Source organism: Canis lupus, chromosome 5, assembly GCF_003254725.2.
Source record: "Canis lupus dingo isolate Sandy chromosome 5, ASM325472v2, whole genome shotgun sequence".
NCBI classification, from domain to species: Eukaryota; Metazoa; Chordata; class Mammalia; order Carnivora; family Canidae; genus Canis; species Canis lupus.
The window spans coordinates 70,220,087-70,240,500 of record NC_064247.1 but is presented as its reverse complement, the minus strand read 5'-3'; the positions used below and the strand labels follow the sequence as shown (position 1 = coordinate 70,240,500).

The following is a 20,414-nucleotide window of genomic DNA, read 5'->3' as shown; positions in this document are numbered from 1 at the left end:
CCATTCACCCCCATGTTCTATGCTATTTTAGTTATAACAGCACCTACCACCTCCTGACGCCTTCTGCCTGTGCTAATTGCTTTCATACATGGTCTAACCAGATGGTCATTACAACCCTCAGAGTTGACTATGCATATCCTCACTAACAGAAAGAGCAAATAGGGCTTTCCAAGATTGTACAGCTACTAACTGGGGCAGGCTCTTCCTATTACTCGAGCCTCTATGTTATTTTATATTAAAATTCTTATGCTATTGCTTGGTCTTGTGCAGTGGCCCCACCCTGGCTTGAAGCAGGGACATTTTTAGACTAGAGGTACCTAGATGTGTACCAGAGTTCAGTTACCTCTGCTCCCTTTCCACCTGGGAAAAAAAATTTGCTGCCCATCCCTAAGTCCTGGGTAGGTGGTTTGCAGGATTCTTTTCTTTTTTAAGATTTTATTTATCTATTCATGAGAGACACACAGAGAGAAAGAGAGAGGCAGAGACGCAGGCAGAGGGAGAAACAGGCTTCATGCTGGAAGCCCGACGTGGGACTCGATCCCCGGTCCCCAGGATCAGGCCCTGGGCCGAAGGTGGCGCTAAACCGCTGAGCACCCGGGCTGCCCATTGCAGGATTATTTCTTACTGTAATGCAACAAGTACCTGCAAGATAGCTGGACCTGACTTAGAAATCTGAATGGCAGCTTGAATCAAGTGCTTCTTTGTGTCAAGAACCATTTAAACACTTCATCTGAAATAGCTCATTTAAACCCACACAGTGACCCTGAAAGGCTACCTGCATTTTACAGATGAGGAAACAGAGGCATAGATAGGTACACTAACTTGGCCAGGGCCACACAGCAGGCTGAGATTTGAATCCAGGCCTTCTGACTCCAAAGCCGATACTTCTCTAACTTGACTCATGTACAAGGTTTAGGGGCTTTCTTTCTTTTTTTCTTCCTTTTCTTTTTTTTTTTTTTCTTAAAGATTTTATTGATTTATTCATGAGAGATAGAGAGAGACAGAGACATAGAGGGAGAAGCAGGCTCCCTGAGGGGAGCCTGATGCGAGATCTGATCCCTGGACCCCAGGATTATGCCCTGAGCTGAAGGCAGATGCTCAACCACTGAACCACCGAGATAACTCGGTTCAGGGCTTTTCAAAGTTTTTTTGTTTGCTTATTTGTTTTTTTGAGCATGCCGTCTTTCTAATCCACATCTTATCTGGGTCCCCCAAGTAAAAAAAAAAAAAAAAAAAAAGGGAGGTAACAACAGAGTGATGTGCTAAAGCTACAGGTGGGGGCCTGGAGCTCCTGTCTGCCCCCCTCAGCCCCCCCCCCCCCCCCCCGGTAGCCCTGGAGCTCCTGCCTGTAGGCTCCCACCCTCAGCTTGCCAACCATGATGTTCACCTGCCTCTCCCTGAGGGCCATGGCCAGAGTCTGGGTCTCCCCTGGACCCATGATGCCCCTTTCTGTACCCTGCCTCTGTTGGGGTCCTGGTTCTGTTTGTGTGGGTGACTTTTACCAAGTTGTGAGTAGATCTCTTTAAATCACATTCTTTTCCATGTGTGAAATAGCCTCATGCCTTTTCACATGTCTCATGTGGAGTGCTCTCAATTTCCAGGGCTCCTGAGATGGGGTGAGGGCCTGGTGTAAGTGCCTTTGGTGACAGGCTCTGGGCAAACTGCCCACTGAGATCCCCTCATTTCTTTCACTTTAGTGGCAATAGGACCACCTAGTGGCTGCATCAGCCACTTTGTGTGCATCCGCTCAGCCTAGCTCCAATACGGCTGAGGCATTTTTGTCCAAACTGGGATGCGTTTTAGAGCAAAAGGAATGCTATTGTTAATAATTATCCCTGGACAACAGGTATGAACTTAGTTCTGGGCAAACGGTACATATGGTCACCCGGGATATGGCCAGTCTTTGCCTGAAAGGGGTCTGGAGAGTCTGGCAGTCCTATTTCCGCCAGGCCACAGGATAGTCGGTCCTCACTCTGCTTGCTCAGATCAACAAACATTCACTAAATGCTTCCCACCACCCCAGAGTACTGATTTGATTAAAGTAGAGAAAGATCTCCCATAGCAGGGAAGACAGAAGTAGAAGCTAGAATAAAGGTACAGACTGCCTCCACAGCTGTGGGGAACAGATCCCACAGGAGCACGGAGGAAGAACACTCAGCCCAGGCAGCAGTCAGGGAAGGCTCCCTGGAAGAGGCATGCCTGAGCTGAGTCTCAAATGGTTAGTTAGGGACAAGCTGAATACAAAGGACATGGACCATGGCGTGGAAGCAAGACAAAAGGGTGGGGGCGACAGGCTCTCTGGGATGAGCGTCAAGTGTGAGTCTTAGAGAGGCAGGTCCAAGAGTCTCTGGGGGCAGGCGAAAGCATCTAGGCTTGATTTTGAAGGCTTTGGGAGCTGAGTGGGTGTGGCACGATCAGAGACGCATTCTGGAAAGAGCCCCCTGGCTGCAGAGGGTGCCCACAGGTGGGCAGTTGGAGGGAGTGGCCTTGCGTGCCTAGACACTACTTTGGGGGAAAAACCTAAGAGGGCACCACAGGTTGGTGGAGTGGAGATACATAGATCAGTTACGTCCCTTGTTATCATTGCTGTCACAGAGGAAAGGAGGAGGGTGGGGGGGGGCAGTATTTTAGTCGAGTAGTAAGAACTAACAGTATTTGAGCACTTACTGTGTACTTCAGGCGCTGTCAAGAACACTCCGCATATGTGGAATCCTCTGGTCCCAGTAAAATCCTTTGAGGGGGGCACTGGGATTATTCCCATTTTACAGTTGGTGCTGGAGCTGGAATTTGGTTGCAGGCTGTCTAGCTCCAGAACCTTCCTTATCTCGCACTCTTAGCTCTAAGTTCACAGCCCTCCCTGCAGTGGCGTTGAGCCTGCACTAGACTTGAGAATTTGCCTCCGATATCCCCCTAAAGCGTTGAAAACTTTTGGTGTCTTTGACCAAACATTAGAATCACATTCTGGGGAGGACACTGACCCTCCACTCACTCATCGCTCATTAAAAGAAGCAGAGGAGCACTTTGAAATGCTCCATTGTCACAGATAATGATCACCACCTCCAGCCGCCTTTCCCCCACCAGCGGAGGTGAGGGATCGTTAACACCTGCCCACGAAGGCCCCCCAGTGCCCTCTGTTTTCATCTAGGTGGAAGGGGGACTATGGAACCAGAATCCAGCAGTACTTCCCATCCAATTACGTCGAGGACATTTCAACGGTCGACGTGGAGGAGCTGGAGAAGCAGGTGAGTGTGTAGACCTGCCGATCCTGTTCTCGGAGGAATCCGCGGAGCCGTCTCAGCAGGACGTGCTACTCACGCGGTCATGTGGTCCCTGCGGAGCAGTCCCAGTTGTCGTGGGTAAAAGTCACTGCGACAAGCCTGTCATGTTTTAATCACGTTGTGCTGGGCTGGAAGGCTTTGCATAGGCCGGAGGATTCCCTCTGGAGTGAAAATGGCCAAACGGGGAATTTGTCCTTTGCTTAAAGCAGCTTGCAAATGAAACACATTTAGTTTGGCCGCCAGACATTCCGGACGTGCCTGGTGTGAGTAAGCAGGTGGCCGTACGCGGCGGCGGATCGAGGCCCTCCTGGTGACATCGCAAACCTGGTTTCCGTTCCCTGGCCTCTCTTCCCCGGAGGACTCAGAGCATCCGCTGTTAGGTGACAGCGCTGTCCCAAGGATGGGCTCTTTGTAAGAAGGATCCCAGAGGCCTTCTGGAGCCCAAGACATTTCCTGAGGGACTTAGGGCAGGCGTGGAAGACCGCATGGAGTAAAGGACATTTGAGCCTTAGAAGTCAAGTGAGAGATCAGTAGCCAGACCTGCAGAAGGGGATTCCAGGTGGGGATGCAGCCTAAGCGAAGGTGTGGTGCTAGGAACGTGGCTGTGCTCAGCGTGCCGGGCCCAAGGCAGGGATGCGGCCCTCACCCCTACAGCCAGCGTTACTCTGGTGGAGGGGTGGGGGTGAGGGTCACACGGGCAGCGGCCAGATACAGTTCAGCCAGCTGTCCCAAGGACAAGATATTCTCTGTGCACCCAGACCCTGGGATGCGTCAAAACAGGCAGTGGGAGGTGGAGCTGCCAGGCCGGCCAGGGCCTGGAAAGCCTTAAAGCAGATCCTATAGCCTGGGCATGTCGCCCCGCCCCTAGGACATGGGAAGCCGCAGAAGGTTCTTGAGCTGGGCTTTAGGAGGCTAGATGGTCCCCGTTCATAATAATGTCAGAATAAGGGTTTAGAATGTTTTTTTGAAGCCAGATCCATGGAAGTGCTTCAAAACCTGTTCTCAAATTCACTGGGCTCATTTTTACAGACTGGAAAATGAACCACTGAACCTGCTGGCACCTGCTCACTGCTGGGTCCCCGTCAGCAACATGCTTCATTATTTAGCGCTCTCCCCACGGGTGTATCCTGTAATGAAAATGCATTTTAAACAGTTCCACAGGCAGTGTCTCTGCTAAACGGTGTGCCTTGGAAAACTGGTTGTCTTTTTATTATTCCCGTTAAGACTAACGTGAGTTATGTCTTGTTTCTTTGCAGATTATTGAAGACAATCCCTTAGGGTCTCTTTGTAGGGGAATACTGGATCTCAATACCTATAACGTTGGTACGTGTACACATAGTCTGAGCATGGATTCCCACCCACGTCCCCCGCAGCCTAGTGTCAGGAGTGCCCTGGGCAGGGAGGGTCTGCAGTCCATCAGTCTGTGAGCCCATGAGTCTGGGCCAGACGAGGAAAGCCAGCCCCTCTGTGACCATGGGACCTGGCTGGGGTCCCACGGCAAGTTAAGAGATGGAGAAGGGGCTGAGGTATTCGGGGCTGGGCCTTCACCTACTGCTCTTACATTGTCTGCATTATATTTTCAGAGCACAGGCCTATAGCTCAGGGGTTACAAGGAGGGAGCTTAGAATCAGGTTAATTTGAGCCACAGCTTTGTCACTACCAGCTTCATATGACCTTCCGTGTGTTACTTTCCCTCAGTGAGTCTGTTCCTTCTCCTGTAACACAAGTATGAAAAGAGTAGCACCTCTGAAAGGTTGTGATTAAATGAGATAGAGTGCGTATAATCCGCTTAAAATATTGCCTAACACACAAGGCTCAGAGATCTTAGCCAATGATATTCAGCAGATCATTTCTCCTCTCCTGGCCTTTTCTTTCTAGAAAATATTTTCTCTGCGGAGAGAGTCTCTCGCATGCCTGTCTCCTAGCTCTTGGTGGCTGCTGTGCTCCTGGGTTTGTGGTTACAGCACTCCAGGGGCCATCTTTCCTGTGTCTCTGTTTCAAATTTCCCCTCTCCTTTCTCTGGTACAGAGACTAGTTCTTGGACTGGGAAGATCTTATCTTAAGATCCTTAAGGATCTCTGCAAGCATCTCATTTCCAAGGAAGGTCACATTCCCAGGTATGGGGGTTAGGATGCAGACATAAGGTCTCAGAGAACACGACTCAGCCCATTCCGGCTCTCCGGCTGTGATGTAGGGGAAGAGGCCAGACCCCACCTGCCACCAGGCAGACAGCCCGGTCACTGCGGACCAGAACTGTAGCAGCGGCACTTTGGCTGCATACGTGAGAAAGGCGGCGGGGCAGTGTGAAGGCTGGCCTTTCTGACTCAGGCTGCTCAGGACTTTCACTGTTGTCTCCCAAAGTGAAAGCCCCCCAGGGGAAAAACCAGAAGCCATTCGTGTTTATCCTGGAGCCCAAGAAGCAAGGTGACCCCCCGGTGGAGTTTGCCACGGACAAGGTGGAGGAGCTCTTTGAGTGGTTTCAGAGCATCCGGGAGATCACCTGGAAGATAGACACCAAGGTAGGCACCGGGCTCAGCTGGGCTCATTTGGTGGAGGAGGCAGGGGTCAGCCGGGTGGTCTGGGCAGCGGGAGGGGCAGGCCCAGGGCCGCCCAGAACTCAGGGAAGATGTAGAGTGGGTTTGGGCAACAGGTGTGCCAGTCATCGTGGAGCGGACAGGTATACTGGCAGTCACCTGGGAAGCACAGTCTAGTTCGAACCTTCAGAAGGCTCAGTGGGTGTGGAGTGCTCAGTGATATTTGGGGCCTGTCTGACCCTGCATATCTTAACAAGAAGCGTTGTTTCTCACTTTGAATGTTTTCTTGTTGGTAAACGTCGTTCAAAGCAACCTGGGTCCTTCCCCGTGGCACACGCGGCCTGAGCTCACCTCCCAGGACCCGCAGTGCGGCAGTGGGGCCTTGTGCTTGATAGGACCCCATTGTGTTCCAACACTAGCGTATACTCTCAGGGAGGAACTTCTCCCCCAGATGGGAAGGAATACTTCAGGGTTTATCCTAACTGGAGCACTGGTATTAGGTTGGAGGGGTTTTGAGAAGGGTGATGTTCTGGGTAAGAACAGCAGGTTTAGAATGAGGCAGGGCTGGACCCCAGCAAATAACCACGTCTCTGGGCCTCTGCTTTCTGGTCTGTAAGGTGGACCAATACCATAGTCACAGGATGCAGGGAGGATGAAATGAAATGATTCCTGAAGGAGACCAGGCCCCGTGCCTGACATCTAGCAGGAGTCAGGGACAGTCTCTCTGTCCTGCCAGGAGGGCCGAGGCCAGTGGTACCGTATCTCAGATGATGGAGCAAGGCACCTTCTGCTCTATTTTGTGCCTTTCCACAGGCCCTGGTGCTTCTAAGGCAGATCTTGACCCAAAGAACTGATTTCTAAGCTTTCTCAGGACCTCATGGGTTCCTTTGCTGACAGTTGATGATAAGTCTCCCGCCTCCAGAGTCCTGGGAGGGTCACTCCCTGGGGCCTGGTCATTTCTTCCTCCTTGGTGGAGGGCGGGCCTCACATCTTGGCTGGTCTCACTTACCCTGGAGTGAAGTCATCTACTTTAGAAGGGTTTCTGCTGCGGTTGGGCGGATGGGCATCTTTCCTGGCAGGGCTTGCCCTCTCCCTGTCCCCGAGTCTAGTCAGAGACCTTACCTTCTTCCCCAGGCTTGTCACACCCTCTCCAGGCACGTGGGACGGACCATGAGCTGGGGGGCCAGCATAGCTGGGCCTGTTTCTGCAGCTGGGGGCAGCTCCTCTCTGCCCTCCTGTTCCTCTGCTGTGGCCCGGGGCAGGGCAGGGGGTGTGGAGTCAGACACCCTGGTCCTGGGGTGCATGTTCTCCTTGTTGATTGAACGGTCGTCATCGTGCTCTGGATGGCACCATCAGCTGGCATGTGACATGACCCTCCTGGGCGTGTTCTAGTATTTGGGATTTCTGCCCCCGCTGAGAGCAGAGAGAGCCCTTAGCCGGTGTGCCTGCAGACCTTGTTCTCAGGCACCCAAGCCTGAGGATGGAGGGTGGGGCTTAGAGGGGAAGGATGCACAGTGGGTCCTGGCGTTCTCACTAGAGAGAAATGCACCTTTACTGAGAGGCTCTCCCCTCCCCACGTGAAGGGTTCTGAAATCAAGCCTGGCTCTGCAAGGCTCCTGGTCTCCGCCTTGGTTTGCATTCCTCTTTCACTGTTTTTTTTTTACATCTGCTCATTCTATTATGTGTGAAGGGGAAGAAAACAGGTCAGCGGAACCCACCAATTCCTTCCCTTCTGGGGACAGCCAGCTGTGGGAGCAAGGGATCCCTCACCCCCTCCCCCCCGCCCCCCAACCCCCGGCCCTTGGGAAACCCACGCAGTGAACGCTCAGCTCACTGCCGGCCGCTCTGCTCTTGGCCACACAGCCTTACAGTCCCCATGTGTCCCTGGCCCCCTGCTCCGGGCTCTTGTGATTTTACCATGGATGCCCAAAGACCAGTCACTAAGATCTGTCTAGGTTAGTTTCCAGAGCCTGACCAGTGAAGTGGGCTGTAAGATCAAATTCTGAGACTGCCCCATGGGTTAAACCTGTAGGCCTGAGGAGTAATGGTTACACGATTATGAAGAAGTAGGATATCTTTTCATCTTGAACAGATGTTTTCTGCTAAGGTTGGGGAAAAAGGGACACCCCCTGACTTGTCATAGTTCTATGCTTTGTTGAGGCCAAATTTCCATAATTCCAAGTAGAACGTGTCCCACCCGCCCTTGTTTTATGCAATTCTGTTGACCTTAGGGGCACACATGTGCAGGGCAGTCAGAGTAGCCACCATTTGTGGCCTTCCACACACCTGGTGGGGAGCCCTAGTGGGGGAGTACTCTAGTTAGCCAACCTCATTTTATAGTTGTGGAAACTGAGGCATAGAGTATATGATGTGCTCACTGGGCACAGAGGGCCAGCTTTTGAACTCATGCTGGATTCCAGTTCCTGCTGTCATAATCAGGTGGGACAAAGCCTTTCTCACCAGGTCACCACCTGTCACTTGAACACCTGCTACCTCCTCGTGTCTCTGTGAGGACAGCTCTAGGCACTAGTGGTGAATGGCACCATTCCTTTCCTACTCCTGGCTAGAGTTATCCAGGAAAGCTTCCTGGAAAAGGAATGATTTGGGTAGAGGCCAGAAGCAGGAGGTAATCTCGTGGACTGGCAGAGGAAAGATGACAAGGGTACAGGATAAGGGGCAGGAGGTCACTGCTGTGGTTCAGGGGGACCCTGGAGATGAAATCTGGGTCATTTTAGAAAAAATCTTCTCTAGGAGATGATGTGCTGACAAGAGTGAGGCCGAGTGTAGAGGCATCTGGTCTTCTCACTGGCCCGCTGTGGAGTGTGATTCAACCCTGTGTGCTGAAGTTTCTTTGCAAAATGGACACAAGTTCTACCTCTCGGGGGAGGTGGAGGCTACCCTAAGTAATATCCATCATGTACTTAGCGTGTGATGCCCAAAGCTGAGCAGCTCTATATATAATTATCTCTCCAAGCTCCCCCTTTTCCAGTGGGAGGAAGAGTCAGGATTTGGTGAGACCTGGAAGAGTTGGCCTGGTTCGGGGTGAAGCAAGTACTCATCCTCACACAGTGGACATCTAGTGGATAGTGCATCCTCCAAGGGGAAACGGCACATGGCTTGGGGCCTGGAGAGAGCCTGTGTCGAGAGCTATGAACGGTGAAGGCAGAGGCCCACTGCAGGGAAGAAGGTATAGGGAACAGCAAGTTCTAACAAGGGTGTGCAGCACCCATGAGGATGTGGGGTCATGGGTTTGGAGAACCCTAAGAGTATGGTTGTAGGGAAATGGATGAGAGCAGAAGGTTGAGAAGAGTGGGATGCTGACAGAGGGGACCCCACCCCCATTCTTGGAAGCTGGGTCCAGGTAGACCCCAGTTCTGGGTGGAAACAGCGTAGGAATTTTGGAAGGCAGGAGAGGAGGGGCAGGGCAAAGGAAAGCTTCCATGTGTTTAAAGGATCTGAACCCTCAGGAAGCCAGAAGGGGGCAAATGGGTCCCGGGGAGGAGAATGTGGGCCAGCCTCGGGGCTGACGCGGGGGGCTGCTTCCAACAGGAGAACAACATGAAGTACTGGGAGAAGAACCAGTCCATCGCCATCGAGCTCTCGGACCTGGTCGTCTACTGCAAGCCAACCAGCAAGACCAAGGACAATTTAGGTACCGTCTCCCCTGGCTTTGCCCCCTGCATTCATTGAAAACCCTGCTTTCCTTTTGAGTCAAGTGCCGTCAGAAGGCAAGATGAGAGCAGCTCCTGCTCCTTTCCAACTGCTCTTTAAGCAGGAGCCTCCCCTCGAGTTTGTCCTCAGGATGGATGTGCAGCTGAATCAGGCCCTTCTGGTATTTTCGGGAGAAAAACTCTTGCAGGAGGTTCATTAGTCTCCCCCTCCTGCTTTAAGGGGTTACAGCAAGCTTCGTGGCTAAAGCCAGCACCTGTTTGTTTGCTCGCAGTCCTGGCAGCTAGAAGTCCAACTTCAGTGTCACTGGGCTGAAGTCCAAGTGCTGACCTGCTCCGTCCAGAGGTTCTAGGGGAGAGCCGCGCCTTGCCTCTTCTGGTGGCTGCCAGCATTCCTTGGCTTGTGGTCAAAAGTCTCTACCTCTCTAATACACAGACCCTACGTCTAGGGCCCAGATGATCTCCCCATTTCAGGCTCTTTAATCATATCTGCAAAGTCCCTTTGCCGGATAAGTTACACAGAATAAGCTCCAGGAATCAGGACCTGGAGGTCCCTGGAGGCCATTCAGCTTGCCAGAAGCATTCAAAAATGAATCTTCTCAAATTCTCCAAAGGAGCAAGTTTTTGACTTCCTAAGAGCCTGTTCATATTTTCTTCCCCCTTTCTTTGATCTTAAGAGTCTGTGATTCCAGGACAGAGGACCAGAGAAACAGCATTGAAAACTAGTTACCAGTGACTGGGCAGCTGGTCCCTCGGTTCCTCCGGCAGAGCTCTGAACTGGGCTCCACCAGACTCAGCGCGTTTAGGGGCTGGCCACCACAGCTGCACGTTCCTGTACCTCTCCTCCCACCCCTCCCTGTAGAGACAGTCCCTCCTCTCCCATCCCTGCCTGCAGGTAGCAGCAGGTGGTGCCTGGCTCCCTCATTTTGTGTCCACAGCATCTTTAATCAGGAAGCCAGGTCCTGAGCTCTCCCCTCCTGCTGATTGCCATGGCCATCCCTGTAACTGTACCAACTTTGGTGTTTTCGGGTACAAGGCTGGTGGGGGTTTTAGTCAAGACGTAAATTACACTAATCCTAGACCAAAAGGGCTGTGGGAATGCTGGGATCCTCGGAGGCAAGGGCCCATAGCGGTACCACTTATGGCAGTAGCATCAGCACCATGGGACTGTCTTGCCTCTGAGGTCCCCGGTTTCAGTTTACAACCCATGCGTCCAGCCGTTGCAGCAGGCGTTGAGAAAGTGCATCAGACAGCATAAACGGTGACTCCCTCTCTGTGTGCAGAAAACCCTGACTTCCGAGAAATCCGGTCCTTTGTGGAGACAAAGGCAGACAGTGTCGTCAGACAGAAACCCGTTGACCTCCTGAAGTACAATCAGAAGGGCCTGACCCGTGTTTACCCGAAGGGACAGAGGGTGGACTCCTCCAACTACGACCCCTTTCGCCTCTGGCTGTGCGGCTCCCAGATGGTGGCACTCAATTTCCAGACTCCAGGTAAAGGAGCGTGGATGGTGGCATCATTCCAGGCATGGTCAGCTGAGGCCACCAGCATGACCTGCTGTCCCAGATCTGTCAGGGCTCACCAAGCATGCTAGCGTGAGGCCCAGCAGCTGGAGTCAGAGAGTGGCATTTGTATCTGGCAGGTTCTGTGATGGCAGGTGACTGACCGGAGCAGGGTGGCTTAAGAGAGAAAGGAGATACTTGAGCTCATGTATTGAAAAAATCCAGGAGTTCTGGGAAAAAAATCCAACTGAGCTTCAGGTACAGCTGGATCCAGGTGTTCAATGGCTATCTTCAGGGAACTCTTCTCCTGGCCCATCCTTCTTTGAGGGCTTCATGCTCATACTCTTTTGGAGGTGTTCACTGCTGAGAAAATTCAACACGTAAAACTTTTACACCAATGGCAGCATAAATCACAGCGCTGTGCTCTTTTGTTGAGGGACATATTCATCAGTAGTCTCCTTTATACTGTTTTAACGCCTGTGTAGGATTCCATTGAATGGAAACCTAATCTATTTAACAGGTGTCCCGCCAAGGCACTTCCCTCATTTGCTATTACAGATGGCCCTGTCCTCTGTAAGCTTACGTGAGCACTGCTTCACAGATGGGGGCATCCAGCGTCCAGATGGAACACTCAGAGTGCAGGCCGGGTCCTCCAGCATTGGCACGTGGGCCAGCTTTCCTGAGGAGACCCACAGGACACCTGCACCCTGTAGTTCCTGAGCTCAGACGCCTCACCAGACAGTCCTCCAGAGAAACTATGGGGTGGGAAGGCAAATTGGGAAGATGTTTGAATACACCTTTCCAGCGTGACTTCACCAACCTGGTTTTATCCGACTTTTCAATCTTGGTGCATCAGATAGGTACAAATTGACGTCCCGTTACAGGTAAGGCTTCCCTTATTAGGAGGGAGGTGAACCAGTTTTCCATGTATTTAGGAAGTATTTTCTCTTATGCAAACTGTTCCTGCTCCTTTCCTAATCTCGCCAATGGGGTACAGGTATTTATAGCAACATTATCAGATCGCTTTCGTGTGTGGATCTTTCCCGGCATTTTAGTTAAAGTGATTTTTTTTTTTTTCCTGCAGTCTTACGTGAAATTTAAAAATCAACTCTCAAAAAAGAGATTTAAGAAATTTTGAGCTTTGAGTAGGTTTTAGTGTCAGAATGGTGTTCACCAGTTGGGATTTTTTTGAGATGCATAACTTAACAACTGCCTGAAATTATTTTTGGAGACAGGTATAAATCACTCCCCACCTAGCACCGCTGGCCCAAGAGGCTACGTTTCTTACAGCTGCAGTTCCCTTTCCTTCTCAGACAAGTATATGCAGATGAATCACGCCTTGTTCTCACTCAATGGGCGAACGGGCTACGTCCTACAGCCTGAGAGCATGAGGACGGAGAAGTATGACCCCATGCCACCTGAGTCCCAGAGGAAGATCCTGATGACTCTGTCAGTCAAGGTAACTCAGGCCCCTCTGCCTAGTGACACCTGTCATCTTGTTGAAACCATCGACACCCAGTCATTGTTTCAGGATCTGAATTACAGTGCACCCTAGGGTCCTAGGGAGGGGACTTGTTCACCTCCCCATGTGACCTGGCGGGGTGAGGTATGAATTAATCTCTTGCTGGCTTCAGCAGGGTCTCAGTGAGGTCAGCCTCCAGCCAGAGGAAGAGGGAAATCATGAGAAATGGCCATTCATGGAGTAGAGAGTGTGTCTCACCAGTGGCCAGTTTTAGGGGGTGAAAATGGTTAACATGTTCTCTGAAAGTTGGATGAATTGTCTCTTTATAAGACTTCTGGAAACTATGCAAGGTAGAGATTTGAAATGCATTTATCATACGATTAAGGAAGAAAAAATGCTGCATATGTAATGAAAAGCCTTTTTTTTTTTTTTTTTTTTTAAACAAAAGGCCAATTACAAAAACTACCACTTTGTCCTCTGTTCTTTCCTGGGCTGTCTCTGGAGGTAGTGTGGGCACAGGTGTGTGCGTGTCTGTGCTCAGGGGTGATGGCATGAGGGTTCCGATCCCACTTGTCCTTTGCACTCACTCTCCCAGGAAGCAGTGGGGTGTCCACTGCAGGGGGTGGTCAGGGCTGGCTTGGCCCCCCCTAGGGTCTGACTCCAGCCCCCAGGCTGAGCTCTGTGACACACCACCCGCACAGGATGTGCCCATGTTTCCCAGGATGGATCGGGGACAATTCTAGTACCTACCTTTGGTGTCCTAGGTTCTTGGGGCTCGCCATCTCCCCAAACTTGGACGAAGTATCGCGTGTCCCTTTGTGGAGGTGGAAATTTGTGGAGCTGAATATGACAACAACAAGTTTAAGACAACAGTCGTGAGTAAGTTGCATCATGTTGGGGGTTTTGTGTATCTTTATTGTCCAGGTCTTTTCCTTCATCTCTCATGCCTGCTCTGGTTCAGCTCGGGGAGGGGGGAACACAGGGCCCCATGATTAACCAGTGAAACTGGTACCTGGGACTGTTCTGGGCCATGAAGCCGGGATGGTCCTCTTTGGGACCCCTGCGCCCTTTATCTATTGTGTCCAAGGCTAAGCAGCAGAGACACAGAGCGTGTGGCTAACCCACAGGCAGCCCCCTAACCTGGTCATTTTATCCCATAGAGGGAAGTGAGGCTCAGAGAAATGTTTGCTCTTCCATTTGAAGCCAGGAGGAAATGGTCCATGTTTTAACGCCTGGGATCACTGCTCCTGTTGAAAGGCAGCCTGATGAATAACTCATGTGCGCACCAGTGAAATGGGCATTTCACAGGGGGTGGCTGGTTCACCCTCTTGAAAGAGCCAGACCCATTTCCCCGTGGGCGAGTGGTGCAGCTCCCCTCTCTGTGATTGTGATCTCTTCCAAACCTACCTGTTCCTGCTATAGCTCCCCCTCCTTCCATACTCCAGGGAGCCGCGGTGGGAACTGTAGCAAGGGGACGTGGTCTCCTTTCTGCGCTTACTAAGGATCAGACCTGTGACAGCAGCTTTACCAGGATTGCTCCTGGAAAAAGTATTTCTTAGGTCTTGGCATAGATGCATATTTATAGGGCTGCTAAGGAGACTCAAAGCCCCTCTAGGGATAATAGAGGTGATTTTACTAGGAGGAGGCTGGACAGAAGTAGCCTCTGCTGAGCCTTGATCTCCTTCCAGATGACAATGGCCTAAGCCCTGTTTGGGCTCCAACACAGGAGAAAGTGACCTTTGAAATTTACGACCCCAACCTGGCGTTTCTGCGCTTTGTGGTCTATGAGGAAGATATGTTCAGTGACCCCAATTTCCTTGCTCACGCCACTTACCCCATCAAAGGAATCAAATCAGGTAAGACGTTTTAATTAAGGTGTTTGCTTTGGGCTAGCATTTCCTTCGGTCTGTGCCGCTGCCTTTAGAAAGAATGAAGAAGCATTTCCCCCTGGTTTTTATTAAATTGTTGCAGAATGGACTGGGTGACTTGGACAGCTGATCACGTGGTTGTCACCATGCACTGGCACATGCACTAGGAGAGGCGGGGATCCTGGGCCCTTCACACTCAGGCCTCTGTGTGCAAAACTGGATTATTAGTTGCTTGTCTGCCTGACAGTAGCTTGGTCTCCTCTTGAAAGGCTAGGGGCTTTCGTGATTCATCTCCTGCTCTGCCTGGCTGGCACTGTGCCCTGGTGGGAAGACCAGGGCCCTGAGCACCTGTGAGTCACAGTCTCAGATCTGCCTCTTCCCACGTCATCAGAGCTTCACCTTCCTATTCCGTAAAATTGGAATGGTTGATAAACTTCTTCCAGTTGTTGTGATTTTTCTTCTGTGCTGAACAAAACCCCTTCCTGCCTCGAGGAGGGCCATTTTGTGTCAGCCTACTGCCACGCCAAGCTGAGATGTATGACCAGCTATCTTATGAACAAAGAAACCAGAGAGCCTGGGTAGCTCAGTTGGTAAAGCGCCTGCCTTCAGCTCAGGTCATGATCTTGGGGTCCTGGGATCAAGCTCCATGTTGGGCTCCATTCTCTGTGGGGAGTCTCCTTCTCCCTCTGGCACACACTCATGCTCTCTCTCAAATAAAAATTTTTTAATGTATTTTTTTATTGGAGTTCGATTTGCCAACATATAGTATAACACCCAGTGCTCATCCCATCAAGTGCCCTCCTCAGTGCCCGTCACCCAGTTAGCCCCATCCCCCAACCCGCCTCCCCTTCCACTATCCCTTGTTCATTTCCTAGAGTTAGGAATCTCTCATGTTTTGTCGCCCTCTCTAATCAAATAAATAAAATCTTAAAAAAAAAATTAAGTCTCATCCCCCACAATGCAGTGAGATAGACCCCCAGAGAGGGGATTCAGGATGCATGAGCTTAGTGCTGCTTTGTAAATGTGGCTGCCCTCATCTTCTCTCTTGCTGCATTATGTGTAACGTTTGACAAACCTTCACCCAATGCTGAATCCCTTTTCCCCCTTCCTTAGTATTGCTGAGGCATGACACACAAGATCATAGATCCTTCTGGAGTCCTCATAGGTCACTGTTCCCCGAGGATCATTTTTCAAGAGAAACCAATCACTCATTTTCATGATTATACACCGATATAGTCTTTTTTTCTTGATGTCGTTTGGAAACCTTGTGTCTTGTTTTCTTTTCTTCTTTTTTTTTTTAACTTGAAACACATCAGATATTCCCTAAGTTTCTACCTTTCTTAATATCATAAGTCTGAGCATTTCCAGCACCTGCCTAACAGGGCATGTGTTTAGAGACTACAGGTCCCTGGGCTTGTGCCCAGGCTTCCCCTGGGGAGGGTCTGGGAGGGTGTAGGTTTATTAGCCAGCTCCTCAGCTGGCACTGCAAGAGGATGGAGCTCCACGCCTCATCTTATCACCCGGGAAACGAATTCCTAAGCAAAGGAGTAGATGAAGAACTTTAGAAACAGCCGTCCTCATAATTTTCTCTTAAGTATTCACCTGTAAGTCACTGAAGTCTGATCCTTGGTTCACCTGTCCACTCTGTCAGCTAATTTATTTTTTTAAAGATTTTATTTATTCATGAGAGACAGAGAGAGAGAGGCAGAGACACAGGCAGAGGGAGAAGCAGGCTCCATGCAGGGAGCGCAAAGAGGGACTCGATCCTAGGTCTCCAGGATCACGGCCTGGGCTGAAGGCGGTGCTAAACCGCTGAGCCACCCGGGCTGCCCATCTGTCAGCTGCTTTAAACCCAGCAAGGAAGCTGCAGTTTCATCATGTGCCCTTTTAGAATACCAAATAAATAAAGCTTAGGAGAGATTTCTTTTTATGGTAACGATGTTTGTTCTTAACCCACGTCCTCTGGACTCATCGTGTGCAGACAGGCAGCTCTGCTTTCATGATCTGGTTACCGTGTCCTCTTGAAGGACAAGTGATGGGAGTTTTGTGGTTGCTTCCAATGCCTGAGAGCAAGATCAGAGTTGATGAACCCTTCCCCTTCCCCTTACCTTACCAGCCACCAAATTGTGTCTGTTCATCTAGAAAATGCTAGGAGTTAGCTTGGAGAGATTTGAAATACAAAGAGCAGGGGCGCCTCAGTGGCTTGGTCGGTGAAGTGTCTGCCTTGGGTTCAGGTCCTGATCCCAGGGTCCCCCTGGTTGGGCTCCCTGCATGCAGGGAACATGCTTCTTCCTTTCCTCTCTCTCATGCTTTCTCTCTCTCAAATAAAATCTTTAAAAAACACACAAAGAGCAGATATCAGAGATGATGAAAAATGTGGCCTTCCTGCAGCTGTGAGCATGGTCAGTAAGGACCTTGTCTTGCTCCTGTGCCACTTCCAGCAAAGCCAGGCACATCCATATTCAGAGAAGGGATGAAATGAACAATCCCCTTGTGCATGAGGCATTGGGGACCTTCTGAACTCACAGATAGACTCTGCCCATTGTCATTAGGGATGCACTTAAGCTTTGGAGGCAGATGGAGCTCAGAAAGGAAGGAAAACATCATTTATTGTGTTCTGTGCCTTAAACGCTTTAATCCTTGCAACAATCCTGTGAAAGATTTTATCATCTCTGCTTTTTAAAACATGAGCACTTTGGGGCCTAGAGACATTAATTACCTTGCTCAAGGTCACACACCTGCAGGACCAGAGCTGGGCTACAGCCCCAGGAATGTGTGACCGTACACCCCACGTTTTTCTACGCCACAGGCCTCCCGTACTCCAAATAAGCCAAAATACTAAGTGTGCTGCAAAAGAGGTGTCTGCTTCCCTTTTGTCTGTGACACAATCCAAACCAACAAGGATAAAACAGAAGCAAACTGTTTCTGGTAAAATTGGGAAACACCTCTCCACACTAACCCCAAGATGCGTGAAGGCTGCTCACAACATGAGGCCTGGCCACTGAAAGGAGGGATGTGGGGATGGAGCTCACTTCTCCAAATCTGGAGCCACCTGCTGAGTGTCAGTTCTCAGCCAAAGGGCACTGCCATGTCCTTAGAGCACAGGGACTACCTGATAGTCTTCCCAGTACCATGGAGCGCTCAGCAGTCCAGTACATTCTGACAGCCCATCAGTACCTAGATGACTTCTTCCAGTGTCCACAGACCAGCTCTTAGAGATGCAGAATCTCAGCCCCACCCCAGGCCCTAATTCAAATCTGCATTTTAATAAGATTTCCCTGACATCAAACCTGGAAGAGCTGAGGCTAGACTGCAGGAATGCTGTAGGTCTCCATGCAAAAAACAAGCCAGAAAACCAAGAAAAATCACATCATCTAGAAGGGGAGAACAGGTTAGAAAACCTCACAAGTCATGGAAGGCAACGTCCACAAAATCCTCCAAGGAAAAGTCTGGGCTGAGAGTTTTATATACCCAGACGATCACTCAAATGTAAAATCAAAGAACAGATGTGTTAGAGTATGTGCCATCCGAGGTCATAGTGAAGAAAATGAGAGGCCAAGTTTAGCTAACAAAGACACTGGTAGAGGGACGCTTGGGTGGCTCAGCAGTTGAGCGTCTGCCTTTGGCCCGGGGTGTGATCCTGGAGACCCGGGATCAAGTCCCACATCAGGCTCCCTGCATGGAGCCTGCTTCTCCCTCTGCCTGTGTCTCTGTCTCTTTCTCTCTGTGTCTCTCATGAATAAATAAATAAAATCTTAAAAAAAAAAAACCACACTGATAGAGAAGTCCAGTAAAAAGGTGGTGAGCACTGGACATCTGAAATTGACACACAATGAAATGCACAAATTTTAAATCGGAAGAGCCCTGTCCACAAGTATTGAACTCCAGTTCATGAGATGCCTGCTGACGTATGCAGGGGGACGTGTACAGATGTCTTCACCTCCTTTTGAAATATATATACATACACCTGTATATTGGATGGAGAGTTGGGTACATGTGATTAAGAAAATGTAGTAAAAGGTTGATGGTAGGGATCTAGGTGGCCAGTATACAAGTGTTCCCTGAATATTACCTTCACTCTGCTGTAGGTGTGGAAACGTTATAGCCAAGTCTCCCTTTGTGGAAGAGTTATGGTTACAAAATGAAATACAATACAGCTCACCCTTGAACATTGTGGGGGTTCAGGGTGTCCATCCCTCAAGCAGTCAAAAAGCCACCTGTGATTTTTGACTCCCCCAAAACCTAACAGCCTATTGTTGACTAAGAAGCCTTGTAACAGTTAACACATACTTTGTATTTTATACCGTCTCCATAAAAGTGAGCTGGAGAACATGTTAAGAAAATACATGTACAGTACTATGCTTATGGGAAAAAAGTCTGTGTGTACAGTGGACCCGCACAGTTCAAACCTGTGTTGCTCAAGGGTCAACCGTATTATTTATACACAATATCCTGTAGAGATGATAATACAGCTTACCCAAATTAGGGGAAAGAAGGAGAGAGGAGGGGTAGGCTTGCAATCTGTGCATTGACTTCCTTACCTTAAGCAGTGGGAAGGGCGAGAGGGATTAGTCATACTAATAAATTCTGTTAAAGTTTCTCCAAGAGAAGTCAGAAGAATAATAGGAGAAGCCAGAACATGGATGGTGGAAGACACAGAGGAAACAGTGGGAGTGCCCTGAGGCAGGCATTGCTTGTCCTGGAGAATCAGAAGATAGAATGCAAATAAGAAGCTTTTGAGAGGAACTGGGGTCATATCATCTCCAAGATACGTTAAATTCCATATGGTTTGGACTGCTTGCGTTAGGGTACCATCGTTAGTGACTTAAAAGAAACCTAAGACTGTATCTTGGGAAGATACTGTTAAAAGTGATGCCTTCTGGAAGAAGGGATTTTGAATGAGTAGGAACAAGACTTTAATTTTACTTCATATTTGTTTAGACTAAATTAAAACAAGCAAACTAACCAGCCTTTGAGATGTGTTGTCTTAAACCTTACTTAATAGGGGAAAAATCACCTCTACTTGAACACTCCCCTCTAAATAATAAGAAACACTTAAATGAGTGTCCTAATTATAAATGGAGAAAGGCTTTCAAAGGAAGATCAATAGTGCTATGGACTGCCAAGGGAAAGATTTCCTCCTATTGGAAATCTTTAAGGATGAAACACCCTCCCTCCCCCACCCCCCATCCTATGCTTTGTAAAGGCAGACATAAAGGAGGGGATGCAAGGGTGCATTACTCCTTTGAGTCTTTTGGCCTCCGGAGTCAATTGTGACTTTTGGCCTTAAGGAATTGAACCACAGCTGCAGTCCCTCTAAAAGTGTGATGTTCTGTAGGTTTTGATTTTTTTCAAGTGAATCATTTTCATGTCTACACGGCCGCTATTTTTAACTCCACTTCTCTTTGTGGGCTTGTCATTCAGGGTTGCATTCTGGAGCCCCTCTCCCTAGCCATCAGGATGGGACTTCTGGTTTCTAGAAAGTCAGCCCCCAGCGTAGGTCACTGATTTACCTGCTCCTGGCACTGGACATGTGATCCCCGGGTACCCCCACGAAAGCTAAGGTCTGACATTAATGGCCTGTCTTTTGCCTTGTCTTTACATTCTGCTGCAGGATTCAGATCTGTTCCTCTGAAGAACGGGTACAGTGAAGACATTGAGCTGGCTTCCCTCCTGGTTTTCTGTGAGATGCAGCCAGTCCTGGTGAGTAAAGACACCCCAGTTGGGGTTTTCAGAGCTGTGTCTGCTGGTGGGGTGGAAATGTCCTCTGGGTACAGTTGTCTGGACTTAAACCCATTGGGAATTATCAAGTCAGACTTGACACATCATAGGAGAATTCCTCAGCTGTCCCAGGTTTTTCCTTCCAGCATTTCTTCCTTCTCAGAGAATGCTATACGATTCCTTGAGTAGGTCATATATTTGGAAAGGGTGAGGCTGTTTGGAAGTTCCTTATGGTTTCCTTGCAGCAAGTAGAGTTGGGCAAGATAATGCTTTTCTAGAGAAGCTCACCTTTCCTATTTGCTCCCCCACTCCCCTCATTGGTCTCGAGAGTCCCTTCAGAAGGGCCGAGAGCATCCACCAAGGTCTTGTCATGGCCTATGC

General features: G+C 49.7%; 1 protein-coding gene across 8 annotated transcripts in view; it reads left to right on the top strand.

Annotated features, from left to right (window-relative positions):
* Positions 1 to 20,414, top strand: part of PLCG2 (phospholipase C gamma 2) — a 174,059-nt gene that overhangs the window by 133,906 nt on the left and 19,739 nt on the right. For all 8 annotated transcript variants that reach the window (XM_025426966.3, XM_025426964.3, XM_025426967.3 and 5 more), the window contains 9 exons: positions 3,146 to 3,242; positions 4,535 to 4,601; positions 5,640 to 5,797; positions 9,362 to 9,464; positions 10,764 to 10,973; positions 12,296 to 12,441; positions 13,209 to 13,323; positions 14,133 to 14,300; positions 19,927 to 20,015. In XM_025426966.3, the coding sequence (XP_025282751.1) occupies positions 3,146 to 3,242; positions 4,535 to 4,601; positions 5,640 to 5,797; positions 9,362 to 9,464; positions 10,764 to 10,973; positions 12,296 to 12,441; positions 13,209 to 13,323; positions 14,133 to 14,300; positions 19,927 to 20,015 (1,153 nt within the window). The remainder of the gene's footprint in view (positions 1 to 3,145; positions 3,243 to 4,534; positions 4,602 to 5,639; positions 5,798 to 9,361; positions 9,465 to 10,763; positions 10,974 to 12,295; positions 12,442 to 13,208; positions 13,324 to 14,132; positions 14,301 to 19,926; positions 20,016 to 20,414) is intronic.